At 40.5% G+C, this 16076-nt stretch overlaps 1 protein-coding gene across 3 annotated transcripts in view; it reads left to right on the top strand.

Moving 5' to 3' along the window:
- BTBD9 (BTB domain containing 9) overlaps window positions 1-16076 on the top strand; it is a 406336-nt gene that overhangs the window by 244111 nt on the left and 146149 nt on the right. For all 3 annotated transcript variants that reach the window (XM_061146613.1, XM_061146612.1, XM_061146615.1), the window contains exon 7: window positions 10988-11097. In XM_061146613.1, the coding sequence (XP_061002596.1) occupies window positions 10988-11097 (110 nt within the window). The remainder of the gene's footprint in view (window positions 1-10987; window positions 11098-16076) is intronic.

The raw sequence follows: 16076 nt of genomic DNA, 5'->3' as shown, positions 1-16076 counted from the left end.
TCTGACTTACTTCACTCAGCATAGTACCCTCCAGCTCCATTCATGTTGTCACAAATGGGAAATTTACATTCTTTTTTGTGACTAAGTAGTATGACTGAAGTGACTTAGCAGCAGCAGTATCCCATTGTATGAATGTGTGTGTATATATGTATCATGTCTTCTTTATTCACCCATCTGTTGATGGACACATAGGTTGCTTCTGTGTCTTGGCAATTTGTAAGTGATGCTTCTATGAACTTTGGGGTGCATGTATTTTTTCAAATTAGTGTTTTCACTTTTTTCAAATATATACCCAGGAGTGAAATGTTTATATTAGAACAAAAGGTAGACTTATATGGAGTTAAAAGAAATAAAGATAAATAGAGGAAGTATAAAAAAAAAGTACAGGTAAAGATAAGGAGGTCCAATATTCAAAACTAGGAGTTTCATAAAGAGAGATTTTTAAAAATCAGGGGGAAAAGTCAGTAATTTAAGAATATTTACCAAAACTGAAGTACATGGATTTCCAGATTGTGAAGACCTTCTGAGTACCCGACCCAGTTAAAGATAATAGACCCATACTATGGCATCATGAAATTTCATTATGTTAGGGAAGCAGAGAAAATCTGTACGTTTCCAGAGCAAGACATGATTTTTTTTTTCAGTTGAGCTATTTCAAATCCTAAAAGATGATGCTGTGAAGGTGCTGCACTCAGTATGCCAGCAAATTTGGGAAACTCAGCAGTGGCCACAGGACTGGAAAAGGTCAGTTTTCATTCCAATCCCAAAGAAAGGCAATGCCAAAGAATGTTCAAACTGCCACACAATTGCACTCATCTCACATGCTAGCGAAGTAATGATCGAAATTTTCCAAGCCAGTCTTCAACAGTATGTGAACCGTGAACTTCCAGATGTTCAAGCTGGATTTAGAAAAGGCAGAAGAACCAGAGATCAACTTGGCAACATCCGCTGGATTTTCGAAAAAGCATGAGAGTTCCAGAAAAATATCTACTTCTGCTTTATTGACTATACCAAAGCCTTTGACTGCATGAATCACAACAAACTGTGGAAAATTCTGAAAGAGATAGGAATACCAGACCACCTGACCTGCCTCCTGAGAAATCTGTATGCAGGTCAAGAAGCAACAGAACTGGACATGAAACAGCAGACTAGTTCCAAATTGGGAAAGGAGTATGTCAAGGCTGTATATTGTCACCCTGCTTATTTAACTTATATGCAGAGTACATCATGCGAAATGCCAGGCTGGATGAAGCACAAGCTGGGATCAAGATTGCCAGGAGAAATATCAGTAACCTCAGATACACAGATGACACCACCCTTATGGCAGAAAACAAAGAAGAACTAAAGAGCCTCTTGATGAAAGTGAAAGAGGGGAGTGAAAAGGTTGGCTTGAAGCTCAACATTCAGAAAACTAAGATCATGGCATCCGGTCCCATCACTTCATGGCAAATAGATGAGGAAATAGTGGAAACAGTGAGATGCTTTATTTTGGGGGGCTCCAAAATCATTGCAGATGGTGACTGCAGCCATGAAATAAAAAGATACCTGCTCTTTGGAAGAAAAGCTATGACCAACCTAGACAGCATATTAAAAAGCAGAGACATTACTTTGCCAACAAAGGTCTGTGTAGTCAAAGCTATAGTTTTTCCAGTACTCATGTATGGATGGATGTGAGAGTTGGACTATAAAGAAAGCTGAGTGCCAAAGAATTGATGCTTTTGAACTGTGGTGTTAGAGAAGACTCTTGAGAGTCCCTTGGACTGCAAGGAGATCCAACCAGTCCAGTCCTAAAGGAATTTCATTGGAAGAACTGAAGCTGAAACTGCAATACTTTGATCACCTGATGTGAAGAACTGACTCCTTTGAAAAGACCCTGATGCTGGGAAAGATTGAAGGCGGGAGGAGAAGGGAACGACAGAGGATGAGATGGTTGGATGGCATCACCCACTCGATGGACATGAGTTTGAGTAAGCTCCGGGAGTTGTTGATGGACAGGGAGGCCTGGCGTGCTGCAGTCCATGGGGTCGCAAAGAGTTGGACACGACTGAGTGACTGATCTGAACTGATGGGTAAAAATTTCTTTTAAAAATTTAAAAGAAAAGAAACAGTTAAGCCAGTTTTGTTTTATTTTAATGAGAATTCCAAACACCACAGCAGTAACAGTGACTGTTAGTCATATAATAGAATCCTCTTGTCTGTTATAAAATAAATTCTCTCTTACCAAGTGTACTTTTACCTTATGTTCATTTCACTCATAAGTTTTTCTTTCCTTGAACTTATGAGCCAAGTGTAAAGATTGACATTTTCTTTCTGATCACAGACTTAACACTAATGCTGTACCAGTAAAGTCTAGGTCATGAATGGTTGAACTCTTAAGAAGCTTTGGGAAGGGAGAAAAAAAAAGTCCTTGCCAAACTACTCAACTTCCCAACCTGCTTGCTTAATCAAGTAGAAATATGGTTTGGGACAGGCTTCAAAACTTCATCAGTGCATAGGACTCCTAACACAAGAGGCATGAGTACAGGGAAATGTCTTTTAAAATGACTGGCAAATCATCAGCTTTGAAGGTGTCCCGTATGTGCTCAGCCCCTGTGACAAGCTGCAGGCTCTGTAGTTCGCCAGTAGCACCACCTGGAGCATCTTGCTCTTTTGTTTTCTGTTTTGTTTGTGTTAAAGTTCTAACACGTTGCAGATTTTAACAACAAAAGTCTCTTAGTGCTGCAATTAGTATTCCTTCAGGCTCTTAGGAAGCTGGAGTGTACAGGCTTCTGCCGTGTAGTCAACCATGCGCTTCTGGCTTTAACAAACCAGAGACAACATACTACACCAGTTTTGGTGCCCAGGACAAAAGTGCTTCTCGGTCTCCTATTATCATTCGCTTTTCCTGTGCTGTTGGTGTGAGTGGTCTTTCAAGTTTTCTGTAATGTTCTCTTTGTTTACTTTGACTACTCTGCCTCTGGTTGTTAGCTTTGTAAGTAGTAATACTGATACCTGAATTATGTAAATCTGTGGGTTTTTTTTTTTTCTTTCTCTGATTGATTCTCTAGGTAAAGGTCCAGAATTTCCCAAAGGGCAAAGGAGGGTCCCTGAAATTTTCTGTGAGCATCGAAGCAGTGTGGGAATAGTAGGTGGCAAGCGTGTGGCTTTTCTGGGTTGAGCTTGTTTTCTCCAAATACATCTCAGTTAGTTCTCTGTTAGGACCTGTTTGTGCCTGGAACACAGGTTTCTTTGCATATCTCATAAAGAATACAGAGACTTCTGTTGAGCTTTGAAATCTCCAGCCTGATTGTATAAGTGTGTAGGGTATGAGTTTTCTGTGAATTGAAATAATGCATGCAAGGCCTAGCACATGGGATGTTTTCTGAAGCTGATAGCTTTTACTCTAATTCCAGTGCTAGTTCTCAGGCGTCTGGAGTGAGGGTCTGTGCCTTCCGCACTCCCTGTGCTCTCTTTAATTATTCTCTTGACTTGGGGCTCAGTTTCTACTTCCATCATTCTGACCGTCTTAGGCAATTCCTGTCTTATTTCTCAGTATGTCAGATGTTTACATTTTTAGAAGGATTCTTAGATTTTTCCTCTGGGAGAGGCAAATTCTTTCTCTTTTTGTTTGCCTCTCTTCCTTCTGTATTTAATCTTCTACTCTAAAAGGAAAAAAAGAACAGGTTCCTCCAGCCCTTCAAATTATAAGTTACAGTAAGTGGCATATCTCCACCATAGTCTTAGGTTTAAAAAAGAGAGAGAAACTTTCCTTACCCATCACGATCCTAAAGCAGGCTTGCTGTAGGTCATAGCCACCAAATGAGTTCTTACAGATTCACAGGGAAACTAACAAATTTAATTTTCTTCTACTTTTTCTCTAGTGCACAATTCCATTAGACTCATTTGTCTACATTCGTGGAAATGCACAGCCTACTGGATAAACTGAAAAAGATAATGCAGCCATTTTAAAGATAAAACTGGTGAAATTCTCTCTCCTGCTCCCAGCATCTTAGTCTAGAGGAAGAGTTAATGAAAAAATGCAAATATTGAACTTTTGGTAATTCAGTTCTGTTTCTTAAAATGTGCTTTGTATTGGTTTCAAATGTTTCATTGAGTAGTAAAATTGGTTAGCAGTATTCCCACTTGAGAATTTGTTCACAGCACATAACAGAGGCAGAGAAGGGATTGGTTTATGCATATTCATGATCTTTCTCTCCCCTTGCTCCTCCCTCCACTTGTTCCTCCCTTTATCCCTCTTCTCTTCCTCCCTTCTTTCTTCCCTCCGTACCTCTCTCTCTCATTCACTTTTTGTTTTATATCTTTCACTTGCCATCTTGTCTTTCTGTAATCCCTTGAAGATTTGCAGAGCTAATTCTCTGGGGGAAAAAAAAAAAAGCAATAAAAAGAAAACTAAGCCATGAAATAAATAAGGCATTTCTTCCCATGGAATTCAAATCAGTTCCTCTTTCCAGATCCTAAGAAACCTACTTAATTAGATGTTTGCCTATATCCTGCTAAATATGTACAATACACTCATTTATAGTATATCCATGTTCTCAGGCAGAGCTAGTCATGACTTCCCTTTTGACTCTTCTTCTGTTCCTTAAGGTAGGGGTTTTTGTTAATATAACTGTTTATACTTCCAGTTTAGCAAGTTTGTCTATGAAGTTCAATGCTAAATATCAATAGATCACTTACCAACCAGTGGCTAATTGTTTGATTTTTTTCATTTGTTGTCTGTCTCCTGACCTGAAATGTAAATTCCATGGGGAATAGATTTTACCTATAGTATCCAATCTCGTATCTCAGCACCCAGCAGAAGTAGCTGGCACATGCTCAGTTAATATTGATATTTGTTGGATAAGACAGTAGTTGTGTGTGTGTGTTGCGGGGAAGGGATTATTTCTCTTTTAGCTATGTATGTTTTGTTTTGTTTGCAGGAAGGACTTTTAGAGTTCATGCTGCTAAATTAGCTATTTTAAGATTAGGCTACTATGTGTGAATAGGTCAGTGGCTCTTATGTCTTTCTACTTACCATTGCTCCCAATATGGAGCCTGAGACTGGGAGAAATTAAGGAATTTGCCCCTGATTTTATATCTAATGCATTGTGAAGCTCTGACTAGCACGTAGGTCATTCTTTCAGCTTAATCCTGTCAAAAATCATACAGTTTGATGGGTTTTAGTGTTACCTTCTAAACTGCACTATGAACTTCTCCAGATGAAGGTTTATATCCTGTCTTTCTGGTCCATTCCAAACAGTGTTTAGCAGAATTTCTTGTTTCTAGTGTTTGTTTAATCTTATCAGAGGCAGATTTACCCAGTATACTTGTCAGGGGCTATTAACTAGTAAATGTGCAAGCAGAAACAAATTAAACACATTTACGTGTTATATCATTTTCATGTGATTTATGTAAATAAATATTATAGTTCTTTTGTGATATTAATTTCAAATATGTTTTCAGAGATTGAAGGCATCATGGGCAGGTTTTGGGTTCTACATACACAGAGGTGGGGAGAAAGCCTGCTGTTCAAAGTGCACACTTCCCCCAAATAAAAAACAATGCTTGAATATGTGTCTCTGATATTGAAATGACTTTCTGTTTTGGGTTGCACTGGGTTATGATGTGTTAGTAGTTATTCACCAGTCTTATCCGCTCTGCATGCTTGATTCTATAAAGCATCAATTTTCTCTGGAAACAAAATGACTTCTTGTTTTGTTTGCCCTTCAGGTTGAGTAGTGGAGTTGCTAGAACATAACTGCTCCCTCTGCAGGGCTAACGGTCAGACAGTATCAGGGCTGTTCTCCAAGACAGTAGCCTCTGCTTAGGCTAACTCTGCAGAGTGCTTAACCTTTCAGTAAGTCTTCCTCTCTCAAATAAGCAAATGCTGCTGGGACCCTTTGCTGAAGTCAGTGGAGGAGAATCTATAGCTCCACAGATCAGCCAGAGGGAAGGTTTTCTAAGAGTAGCAAATCTGTTCTGTTGCAACATGCTTTTTCTAGAAGCTTTTTGTCATTCTGGCAGTAAACTGTTTTCTACTTGCTGCCTTAGCAACAAGACCTGAAGTCACTTTCCCCTCCGGTCTGGGTTTGATTAGAAGAGCGTTAACACTGTACCTAGAACTAGAAGAAAATATCATCCTGGGGAAACCCACAGACGTTACCAGCTTCTTGGGCTGGAGAATTATTTATGTACATTCTTCATATCTCCTTGCAAGGAAAGGTCAAGTGGGAAATTGTGGAAATGGTGAATTCAAAACCCACATGGTCCTGAGTCCCTAGAAAATGCTGTAGCTAAAGTTCTTGTCAGGTGACTTGCTTCTGGCCACAGCAAAGGACAGTTTTCCACTGCAGAATTCTCCATGGGGACCTCAGAGGAAGAGCCAAAATGTTAGGGGTCCCTTCTTGTGTTGTTAAGGATCCCAACCTTAGGCTGCCTTTAGTTTTCTCCAGGGTCTTTTTTAACCCAAGAATATAAAGTTCAATTTGAGAAGCAAGTTTTGTTTATCAGAGAATAAAATTCTGATGGATTTTGGCTTTAGTTTATCCCTTGGGAGCTCATTTAAATATTTTTTGCTGAATTCAATCTTATCTTGTAGTAGAATCTGCTCAGTTCAGAAGTTAGGTGATCATATAACTAGAGGCAAAGGTTAAGGATTAACTGTAACCACAAGTAGGCTAAAGACTATAGAAACAAAAGACTCGAGGATTCCAACCAGTTTAAAGTGAGGGGTATAAGTTGCTGCTTTTTGTATTCAGTTTGTTAAAGATGTGTTGTTTGTGGCTTAGAAATGAAATATGGTAGCGTCCTGACAAGAAATGATGGAAAGAAGATTAAGAATAGAAATTTGTAGCACCTTCCCAGAACAGGCAGGGAATACAATGAAATCTCCAAGGCAAAAATTTTCTAGGTCACAGTATTATGGTTTCTCTTTGTAAGAAGTGCTATTTTTCTTGGTAAATTAAAACCCCAAACTTCCAGAGTTTGCACAAAAAAAGAAACTCTTCTGTCGGCACAGGTAGCTGGACCAAATACGGGCAGAAAACTTCCCTTGTTTCTTTATGCAGAGCTTACTTAGGTCAAGAACGTTTTAAATAGACTTTTCTTAAAGGCTAGGGGCTTAAAGCAGGAAGTGACATAGAGCCAGGTAATCTGCATTTGGAATGCAGATTCTTGCCATGGCCCATAACACCTATACTGTGGGGCCCTAAACGGACGGACTGGCCCCGGCCTGTGCTCCTGAAGTCCATCCTTGGGCCTGGATGCACCACTTTAACACCCATGGTTAGGAATGCTCTCCCAGACACCCAATAGTCTTGAAGTCCAAAAGAAATTCTGCTTCCAAGGATCTACTCTTTGCATTTCTATTTAATGATACTGTACTCTGCCACACCCTGCACTAGATACTTTAACTACTTATCTCATTTAAATATCATATAAGATTTGTGTATTAATCCATTTTATAGAGAAGGAGACTGTGATTCAAAAGGTTTAAAGCTTTTTTCCCCATAGTGACACAGCTAATTAAGTGACGGAGCTGGGCGACAAACCTGGTTCTGTTAAACACTAAAGGTAGTACTTCAGAACTCTATAGTGCTTCTCAATTTTAGAGTGCTATCCGTGGAGGGGTTTAGGCTTAATTTTATCAAAGAAGAATCTCTCTTCACCCACAGTATTATAGCTCCTAGAAACTTCTGCACTGAAGCATCCTGTTTGGAACTGTGTTGAGGCCCCAGTCGTTGTGAGTAGGACTAGAAGACAGCTAACATAGGGAAGGGAGGAGAATGTTGGAAACAGACTGTAACACCAGCGCTCATGTGGACAGCGTTCATCTCCATCAGAAATGGCCAATCTGTTGCATATCTGCCTTCCTCGGCCCTGTTTAAGTTTTAATTATCTTCCAACTGTCTGAGCTGCTGTTGAGAACCTCAGAGAGAACAAAGGATAGCTGTCACATTTTTCAGCAGCTCTCCTTTCTGCACACTGATGAAGTCACTAGCTGCCACTGCCCTCATCAGGTTAAGTCAGAGTCTGAGTGTGCATTGGTGAGATGATGTTGAAAGAAAAAAATTAAGCTTAAGTTTTACCTTTTACTCAAAATCTTTTGTGACAGAAAATGTAGGATCTACTTCTTCTTGTTAGGCGTCATGACCCAGAAGCAAGTTTTGTTTTTCAAAAAAAAAAGTAGAGAGGACTCTCTCTCTCCCATCTCCAGCCCTTGGGTCTTCAATAGCTTGGATAGTGGTAACTGCTGCCTGCAGGATGTTCCATTGTGAGCCCTATTAGGAAAATCTGCTTGTGATAGAGGATGGTACCTTGATGGAGCTTCCTCTTCTCCCTCTGGACGTTGCTCCTGGACAGGGCCCCTGAGTTCTTAATGGAGAGCTCCAGGCTGCCCTATCAGAAACTAAAGTTGTGGGATTAGTTAAAGCCTGTTGGCTATTTCTAGTCAAGATCTTCAGTGAAGGACAGAGTCCTCAGCTAAATGATTCCTTGCTGGAGAAAAGGAGCATGGCTTCTTTGCTGTGACTTTGTTACCATTTTTTAATGTGTATTTGAGTAAGGACTTTATGCCACTTTTGTAAATTAGGCTATAATTTTATGGAGACTTAGAGAGTATTATAGAACTAGAATAATTAAACTTGTTATGAGCATTACATATAACAGGCTAATCAAAAAGTGTGATGTACAATGGTGAATTGCTAATTTGACCTCAGGATTATGCAGCAGAGATAACATTATCTTCATTTATATAGAACTTTTTTTATCTGGAGGCATCTCTCAATGCTTTTGCAATCATATATATTATCTTATTAGTTATCACAAACACTATCATTAAGGCTGTAAAATGTATGCCAGTACAGTTTTTTATTTCAGTTTCCTATAATTGGGGGATGAGAGAGGGGAAAGTTCTTTAATTTCTCCCATTCCTGATATTTACACCAGGGTAAAATTTGGGAAATGACTGTTATCTAAACTTGGAGGTTGGTTCCATATAATGTTTTAAAAAGAAAGAGAGGGAGGGAACATTAGTGCATCCCCTTAGGTCAGCCTGAACTGTTAACCTTAAGAACTGCCACTGGAGGAAGTCCCTCCCTTGCTCCTCTATCTCTTCAGTATTAGGAGAGCTATCTCTCCTTTGAAAGATTTGACCTAGAGAACAGGAAAATGATCTGATCAAATTCCACCAAACCACATTCCCTCCAAGGTTGCAGATAGCAGCACTCACTGTCACAACCATGTGCGCTTGAAACTGCTATGCTTGTTGAGTTCCTGTGGGTTTAAGGAAATGGATAAAATTAGATTCAGGCCAAGGTGCCAGGCTTAACACACCCCTTCCGTTCCAGAAAGCCCAGAGAGATTGTTACTGCCAGCAGTAAAGAAAAACACAATCTGTTCTACTCAGACCATTTAGAACTTATTTTAAGTGAACCCCATCCACCTACCCAAACCCAGTAAAGTCAACAGCACCTTCTGTCTGCCCTGAGGGCTGGAGAGAACAGATCATAGCCAACCTCCTGCTTGCCCAGAGGGCGATGGTGAGCACAGCAGTTGCCCTGATTCGCCACACTGGAAGAATGGTGTCTCCCTGCAGCGGGGATGGGAACATAGAGCAGCCAGTCCAAGAGAGGGCATTACTATTGGTTATGAAGATGAGCGATCAGTTCATGTCAAGGAGCAGATGGCTAAATGAGGTGCACAGGGATTGCGGTGAGTTTCAGGCTTGAAGAAACAGGAGGGAAAATAGCTCATGATACAGAACCCCCAAATATAGCCTCTATAATGTGAATTTTTTTTAATTGGCATTTACATTATACAGTTAACTTGGAGGGATGAGAAATGTAAGGAAATTACCAAATTAGTGAACAGCGATTAACTCAGAAGTAAAATTACATCATCTAAATGGAAGGTTGTTTTACACAGCGGAGGGAAGATATTACTAAAACCTTGCCCAGTCTGTCATCTGCTAATTGAAATCTGTTCATTTAATACGCTTAATATGCTGCATCCTTCAGAGCACATAGTTCGTAATTTGGGGAAGCGTTATCAGTTAATCTGTTATTTTTTGCCTTTCTCTTCTTTTGAATTCCAGAATGTGTGTAGCACATTACGTTCCCCGTGGAATTGAGTGACACTCAGAAGAGTCAGTTTGTCTGTTCATTAACCTGTGAACTGTCAGATCTCTTTGGAGAATGAAGGGGGCAAGTTGCTCCAAGATTAATGCTTGTTTGGCAGAGGTGAAGCCTCCAGGGAGATCCAGAGTGTGAATAGGCTGCCCCATGAAACTGCACTGTGTGCAGATGCCAGCTCCCTGCGGCCAGGAGGGAATCTGCAGAGCAGGCTGGCTCACCTCTGCACATCACTTCCTCTGGCCAGGAGAAGGCATCCTGGCAGTCACGTTGGGGACTGGCGTAAGAATATAGGGTTCACATCCTAATGAGAACTTAGGAGCAACATTAAAATACAAGAAACTGTGAGTGGTTTTCAGTAGTTTCTGTGGATTTTTTTTTTTTTTTTTTTTACTTTAAACGAGAAAGCAGTATTGATTTCATGCATTTCATCCATTGGGTGAAAGCTTCCATTGAGCTGGAAAGTATTTGATTTTGTGTGTGTTTGTGCACCTATGCACAGGCACATTCCTAACCACGAGGTAAGGATAGACGCTGTTTGTTACTCTCCAGTGTAAATGTCTCATGGATGTATAATTGTACTGACATTTGGGAGTTGAGCTGAACAGCCCCTGGTTTGATTTTCTAGGTAAACCAAATCTAAGTTCTACTTCATTCTCTGGAAAGTGGTACCTCCCTAATTTTGCTGTAATTTTTCTAGACTCAGTTGAGCTAGCCCCAAGGAGCAGGTATAGGGTCTGAAGCCTATTCAGAGTCTCTTTCAGTCTGTGCTCTGGTAGACTGTATGTTTACATAGTGTATCTTTTTCTGTTATCCTTAGATTTGTTATGATGGAAGCTCATTTTCTTCAACAGATTTTCTCCTCTTTTTACCCCCAGGTATATTCGAATAGTTGGGACTCACAACACAGTGAATAAGATTTTCCACATTGTGGCTTTTGAATGTATGTTTACAAACAAAACCTTCACTCTGGAGAAGGGGCTGATAGGTAAGTGTTACAGTTACATTTTTATGTATCACATAGCTATGTTATCTTCAAATATTTTGTTATTCCATTAACTCATCTTAATTCACCTGTTAATCAGCTTTGACTAAGAGCTCTGGTTGACTTAAATGCCTAATGGCTGAGTGACACAGAAAGGGCTTATATTTTTAGAAGTAGTCAAAATAATAATTCTAGTAAACTTAAAAGAGTGTAAATATTATACTAGTAGTTCCAAATTGGAAATGTTCTAGTGATTCATTCAGATTTGCTATGTGGGGAATGCTTGTGATAGTCAGACACAGCCTCCTGCACCAAAAGGCTTTTCTATATTTAATGGTAGGTATGATCAGGGAGGAAGTCAGTATAATATTGATCCAGTGCTCCTAATTTCCAAGACTGTGCAGGTATTTTGGCCTTTGATTTGATATGAACGGTGTGCTCAGCTATGAGAATATCTCCTTTTCATAGACACAGCAGTCCATATTTGCCCTTCTTTGTCAAATTCACCTCAAGAAAATGACTGCATGTAATTAAAATAAGACCAAAGTAACTAAATTACCGTAATGAAGATTATCTTGTGACCAGTTGAGCCTGGCTAATCTTTTGAAAGGACATTTTAAATTTCATTTAAGTGTTTGGTTGTTTTCTGTTGTGCTTTATTTTTGCTTTTGTTTTAGGTCATGTTTAGTCTGGCTGTGTCTGTAGTCCATCTCAGGCCTTAACATTATGATACCACGAGTGGCTTTTTCTGTCTAGATTGATTATTATTCTTTTATCCATGCCCACAGGTTTTTGCTCATTTCCTACCAAGATCATATTTTGTAACTTAACTAGATCCTTGAATCTGCACCTTTACTGCAGCTTTCTTGGAAAAGGAACTCTCTTATGTTCAAGGGAAGGGATAAGATGCCCAGGCCTTGGTATACCTAAAGTAGTTCTTTACCTTTACAAAGGGACTCATTTCTCATCTCCTCCCCAAGTCCTATTCATGCTGGGACACAGAACATATTGACAATGTCCTAAAAACATGGTGAAAACTAGAATGGGAAAGATGAGGATAACTTACGAATGTTTACTAATTCTATGAATGGTCAAAAGTCTAAATTTTCATAACACTTTTTGTTTCCTAAACATAATCCTTTAGGGGAATTTGAGAGAGTAATACTAATAAAGTAACAAGAGTAGGAATTATTCCAACGTATAGAAAAGTTTTAGAGCTCAACTAAAATAAACAGTTTGGTTTTGACTTTGCAATGGGTGTAATTTTTAGTATTAAATATAAATGTTGATAAGCCTTGTGACTTTCTTTTTTTGTACTTTTTAAAAATTTTAATTCAAGGCTAATTACTTTACAATATTGTGGTGGTTTTTGCCATACATTCACATGAATCAGCCATGGGTGTATATGTGTTCCCCATCCTGACCCTCCCTCCCACCTCCCTCCTTGTGACTTTTAAACCATTTGAAAGTTAGCAGTGCGCATTACCTGATATTATCGAGGCTTTTAATTCTGTGAGGGGACATAGAATTGTGATGATGGAGTGTTTTGGAAAGGCTATTCCTTTTTACTTGCTGCCCATGTTGTTTTATAGACCAGGCCTCACTGTGCATGTGATTGTATAGTTAAGAGCATCCTTACTGAGAAGGATTTTGCTGCTGCTGCTGCTGCTGCTGCCAAGTCGCTTCAGTCGTGTCCGACTCTGTGCGACCCCATAGACAGCAGCCCATCAGGCTCTGCCGTCCCTGGGATTCTCCAGGCAAGAACACTGGAGTGGGTTGCCATTTCCTTCTCCAATGCGTGAAAGTGAAAAGTGAAAGTGAAGTCACTCAGTCGTGTCCAACTCTTCGCAACCCCATGGACTGCAGCCTACCAGGCTCCTCTGTCCATGGGATTTTCCAGGCAGGAGTACTGGAGTGGGGTGCCATTGCCTTCTCCAGAGAAGGATCTTATTAGGAACCAAACCACCTTTGCAGCCATAGGAGGTGTGGAGCATCTGGCTACTCACTTCAGCCTGGTACACTGACTTTTGAGCATGCTGTATAGAAGGCCCCTTTTCTTTCTTACTGGAGGAAGGACAGGTTTGTAGGCACTGTAATTATTGGAGAAACAAATCTATCTGGCATGAAAGGCCACTGCAGGAACGAAACACAGAATCAGTTGTAGTGAGGGATGCTTTTGTTGGTCTGTCTGTTTTGTCCAAACTGAGTTAGTCAGCATTATTAGAAGCCATAATAGTCTCAGACATGTCAAGGGATGAAAGAAGACTGTAGAGAAGCCACAAGTATTTCTGGTGCCTGGTCAGACACTTTTTTCAAGTCCTCTTCTAAGATGCTCACAAGTTTGACTGCAAAGAGCATTGCAATCACTTGCCTGTTGTCGTCCGTCCTCCGAATAGGAGCAGTGGTGCAGACAGGCAGATTGGTGCATGTGCTTGTCGGCAGATGGCCTGCAGTGGGGTCCCCTCTGGCTCTCCTTTTACTGTCTTCATGGCTCAAAGTTGCCCCCATGCTGGGCAGACAGGGAGCTGGTTTAAGCCATGAGAGCATGTAAGGTGATTTCATTATCCTTTTTCTGACATGGCAGCTGTGCCGGATTTACAGGGGCGTTTGAAACAATAATGGCCAGCTTTCCATGTTGGTGATCCAGGTGCATTTTAGCTGCACACAGGCCTCAGCCACGGCCATTCTACAGGGACCGCCAAGAAAGAAGCGGTCCTTCAGTGAGGCCGCAGTGTATGTCAGAATCACCTGGAGTTATTCTTAAATTGTAGTTGCCTACTGCTCCCTCTCTCCTATAAGATATGCTGTCCTCCCTTGAGAACCACTGATCCAATGCCAGGTTTTCATGGGGGGAAAATAGAAAACTACAATGATGTCATCATGAATAACTAGTGGTATCTAGCTCTACCCTTAGGTTTTGAGATTCAGAATTTCATCATATTTCCTGGCCTTTGTTTCATAGTTCAGGCTACTCTGATTAGAGTAGTATTCTCCTGCTGCTGTGCGTGCTCCATTGTGTCCGACTATTTGTGACACCACAAACTGTAGCCCACCAGGCTCCTCTGTCCATGAAATTTTCCAGGAAAGAATACTGGAGTGGGTTGCCATGTCCTTCTCAAGGGGGTCTTCCTGACCCAGGGATAGAACCCATGTCTCTTGTATCTCCTGCATTGGCAGTCAGATTCTTTACCAAACTAGCACTACCTGGGAAGTCCAGTATTCTCCTAAATTACTTTAAAAACACTTGTGTCAGAGAAATTACTTTGTCAACAAAGGTCTGTCTAGTCAAGGCTATGATTTTTCCAGTAGTCTTGTATGGCTGTGAGAGTTGGACTATAAAGAAAGCTGAGCGCAGAAGAATTGATGCTTTTGAACTGTGGAGTTGGGGAAGACTCTTGCGAGTCCCTTGGACTGCAAGGAGATCCAACCAGTCCACCCTAAAGGAGATCAGTCCTGGGTGCTCATTGGAAGGACTGATGCTGAAGCTGAAGCTCCACTACTTTGGCCACCTGATGCGAAGAGCTGACTCATTTGAAAAGACCCTGATGCTGGGAGGGATTGGGGACAGGAGGAGAAGGGGACAACAGAGGATGAGATGGTTGGATGGCATCACCAACTCAGTGGACATGGGTTTGGGTAAACTCCGGGAGTTGGTGATGGACAGGGAGGCCTGGCGTGCTGCGATTCATGGGGTCGCAAAGAGTTGGACACGACTGAGTGACTGAACTGAACTGTGTCTTTTAAAATTAGATTTAATGTTATTATTTAAAATGTGTAATGATGTCAGGAGAAACATGAATAAAAATAACCATACCAGCTTTGTAAGATTTTAGTCTTCCTTTTTCACCAAAGGGTTTTTTTCACATTTTTGTTGATAGCATGTCATTCTTCATACTGCTTCGTTTGCACAGACTCTCGGGGAGGCTTTGGAACCCTGTGGGTTCATGCATCCATGGGAGTGGACCCACCTGAAGCACGCTGACCAGACCTGGGCATCAGACGCACAGCTCTTCTCCTGCCTTATCTGCTGCTGCCACCTTAGCCCTTTCTCATTTGGTGGCTGCTTCTGGGCAGTGCTGGGACACATTCTTGCCTGGGAGAGTCTTGCCTCTTTGTTAGGAGGCATTTGTAGGAAACTAACCTCTTACTGCTGGTGCATAGAGGAAAGTTAGAATAGATATGATTGCTGAATAGATATGAGTGCTATTTAAACATTAAACCTCCCAAATAATGTATTTGCTTGCCTTGGCACTCCAGTTTGTGATGTGTCTGTGGCATATGCCAAATCCCTCTAGTTTTTCATAATACTTGCCAAAACTTCCTTTTCATTTAATCTTGTATTTAAATTCACTTCTTTGAATACCGTCTTAGTTGTTCAAGTAGAGAGAATAATACACACCACTCAGGTTGAAGAATTACTGACTCATAGACAACCTGGTCTTATCTGTATGCTACCTACTTCCTCCCCAGAAGATTATTTTGAAGCCAATTCCAGACACTATCCATAAATGCTTCAATATACATCTCTAAAAGTAAAGTCTTCCTTTTTGTGGCCATAATCACAATATCATTAAACACCCTAAAATTGAATCATTATTACTTCCGAGTATTAAATACCCAGTCAGTGTTCAGATGTTCATAATCGAATCAAATTCTGGAGTGAGTTTATATGTTTTTATAGGTTGTTTAAATCAGAATTCAATTAAGGTCCATACTGTCAACAGGTAGCTCTTTTGACTCATAAATCTCTTTAAATCTGTAGCTTTCCTTACACATATCTATCCCTGTCTTTTTCTTTTATTTTTCCTCTTTCTAATTATAATGTGTTTGTTGAAGAAACTGACTTTTTGTCCTGCAGTGTTTTAAACAGCCTGGGTTTTGATGACTAGATCCCCATAGTAACATCTAACATGCTCCTCTGTTATATTTCTTGTGTTTAATAGTTCGATAGAGGCTAAATCTGTTTCAGGATTTTTTTCATT

The sequence above is a fragment of the Dama dama genome, chromosome 7 (genome assembly GCF_033118175.1).
Source record: "Dama dama isolate Ldn47 chromosome 7, ASM3311817v1, whole genome shotgun sequence".
NCBI classification, from domain to species: domain Eukaryota; kingdom Metazoa; phylum Chordata; class Mammalia; order Artiodactyla; family Cervidae; genus Dama; species Dama dama.
This window is presented reverse-complemented; position numbering and strand designations above follow the sequence as displayed.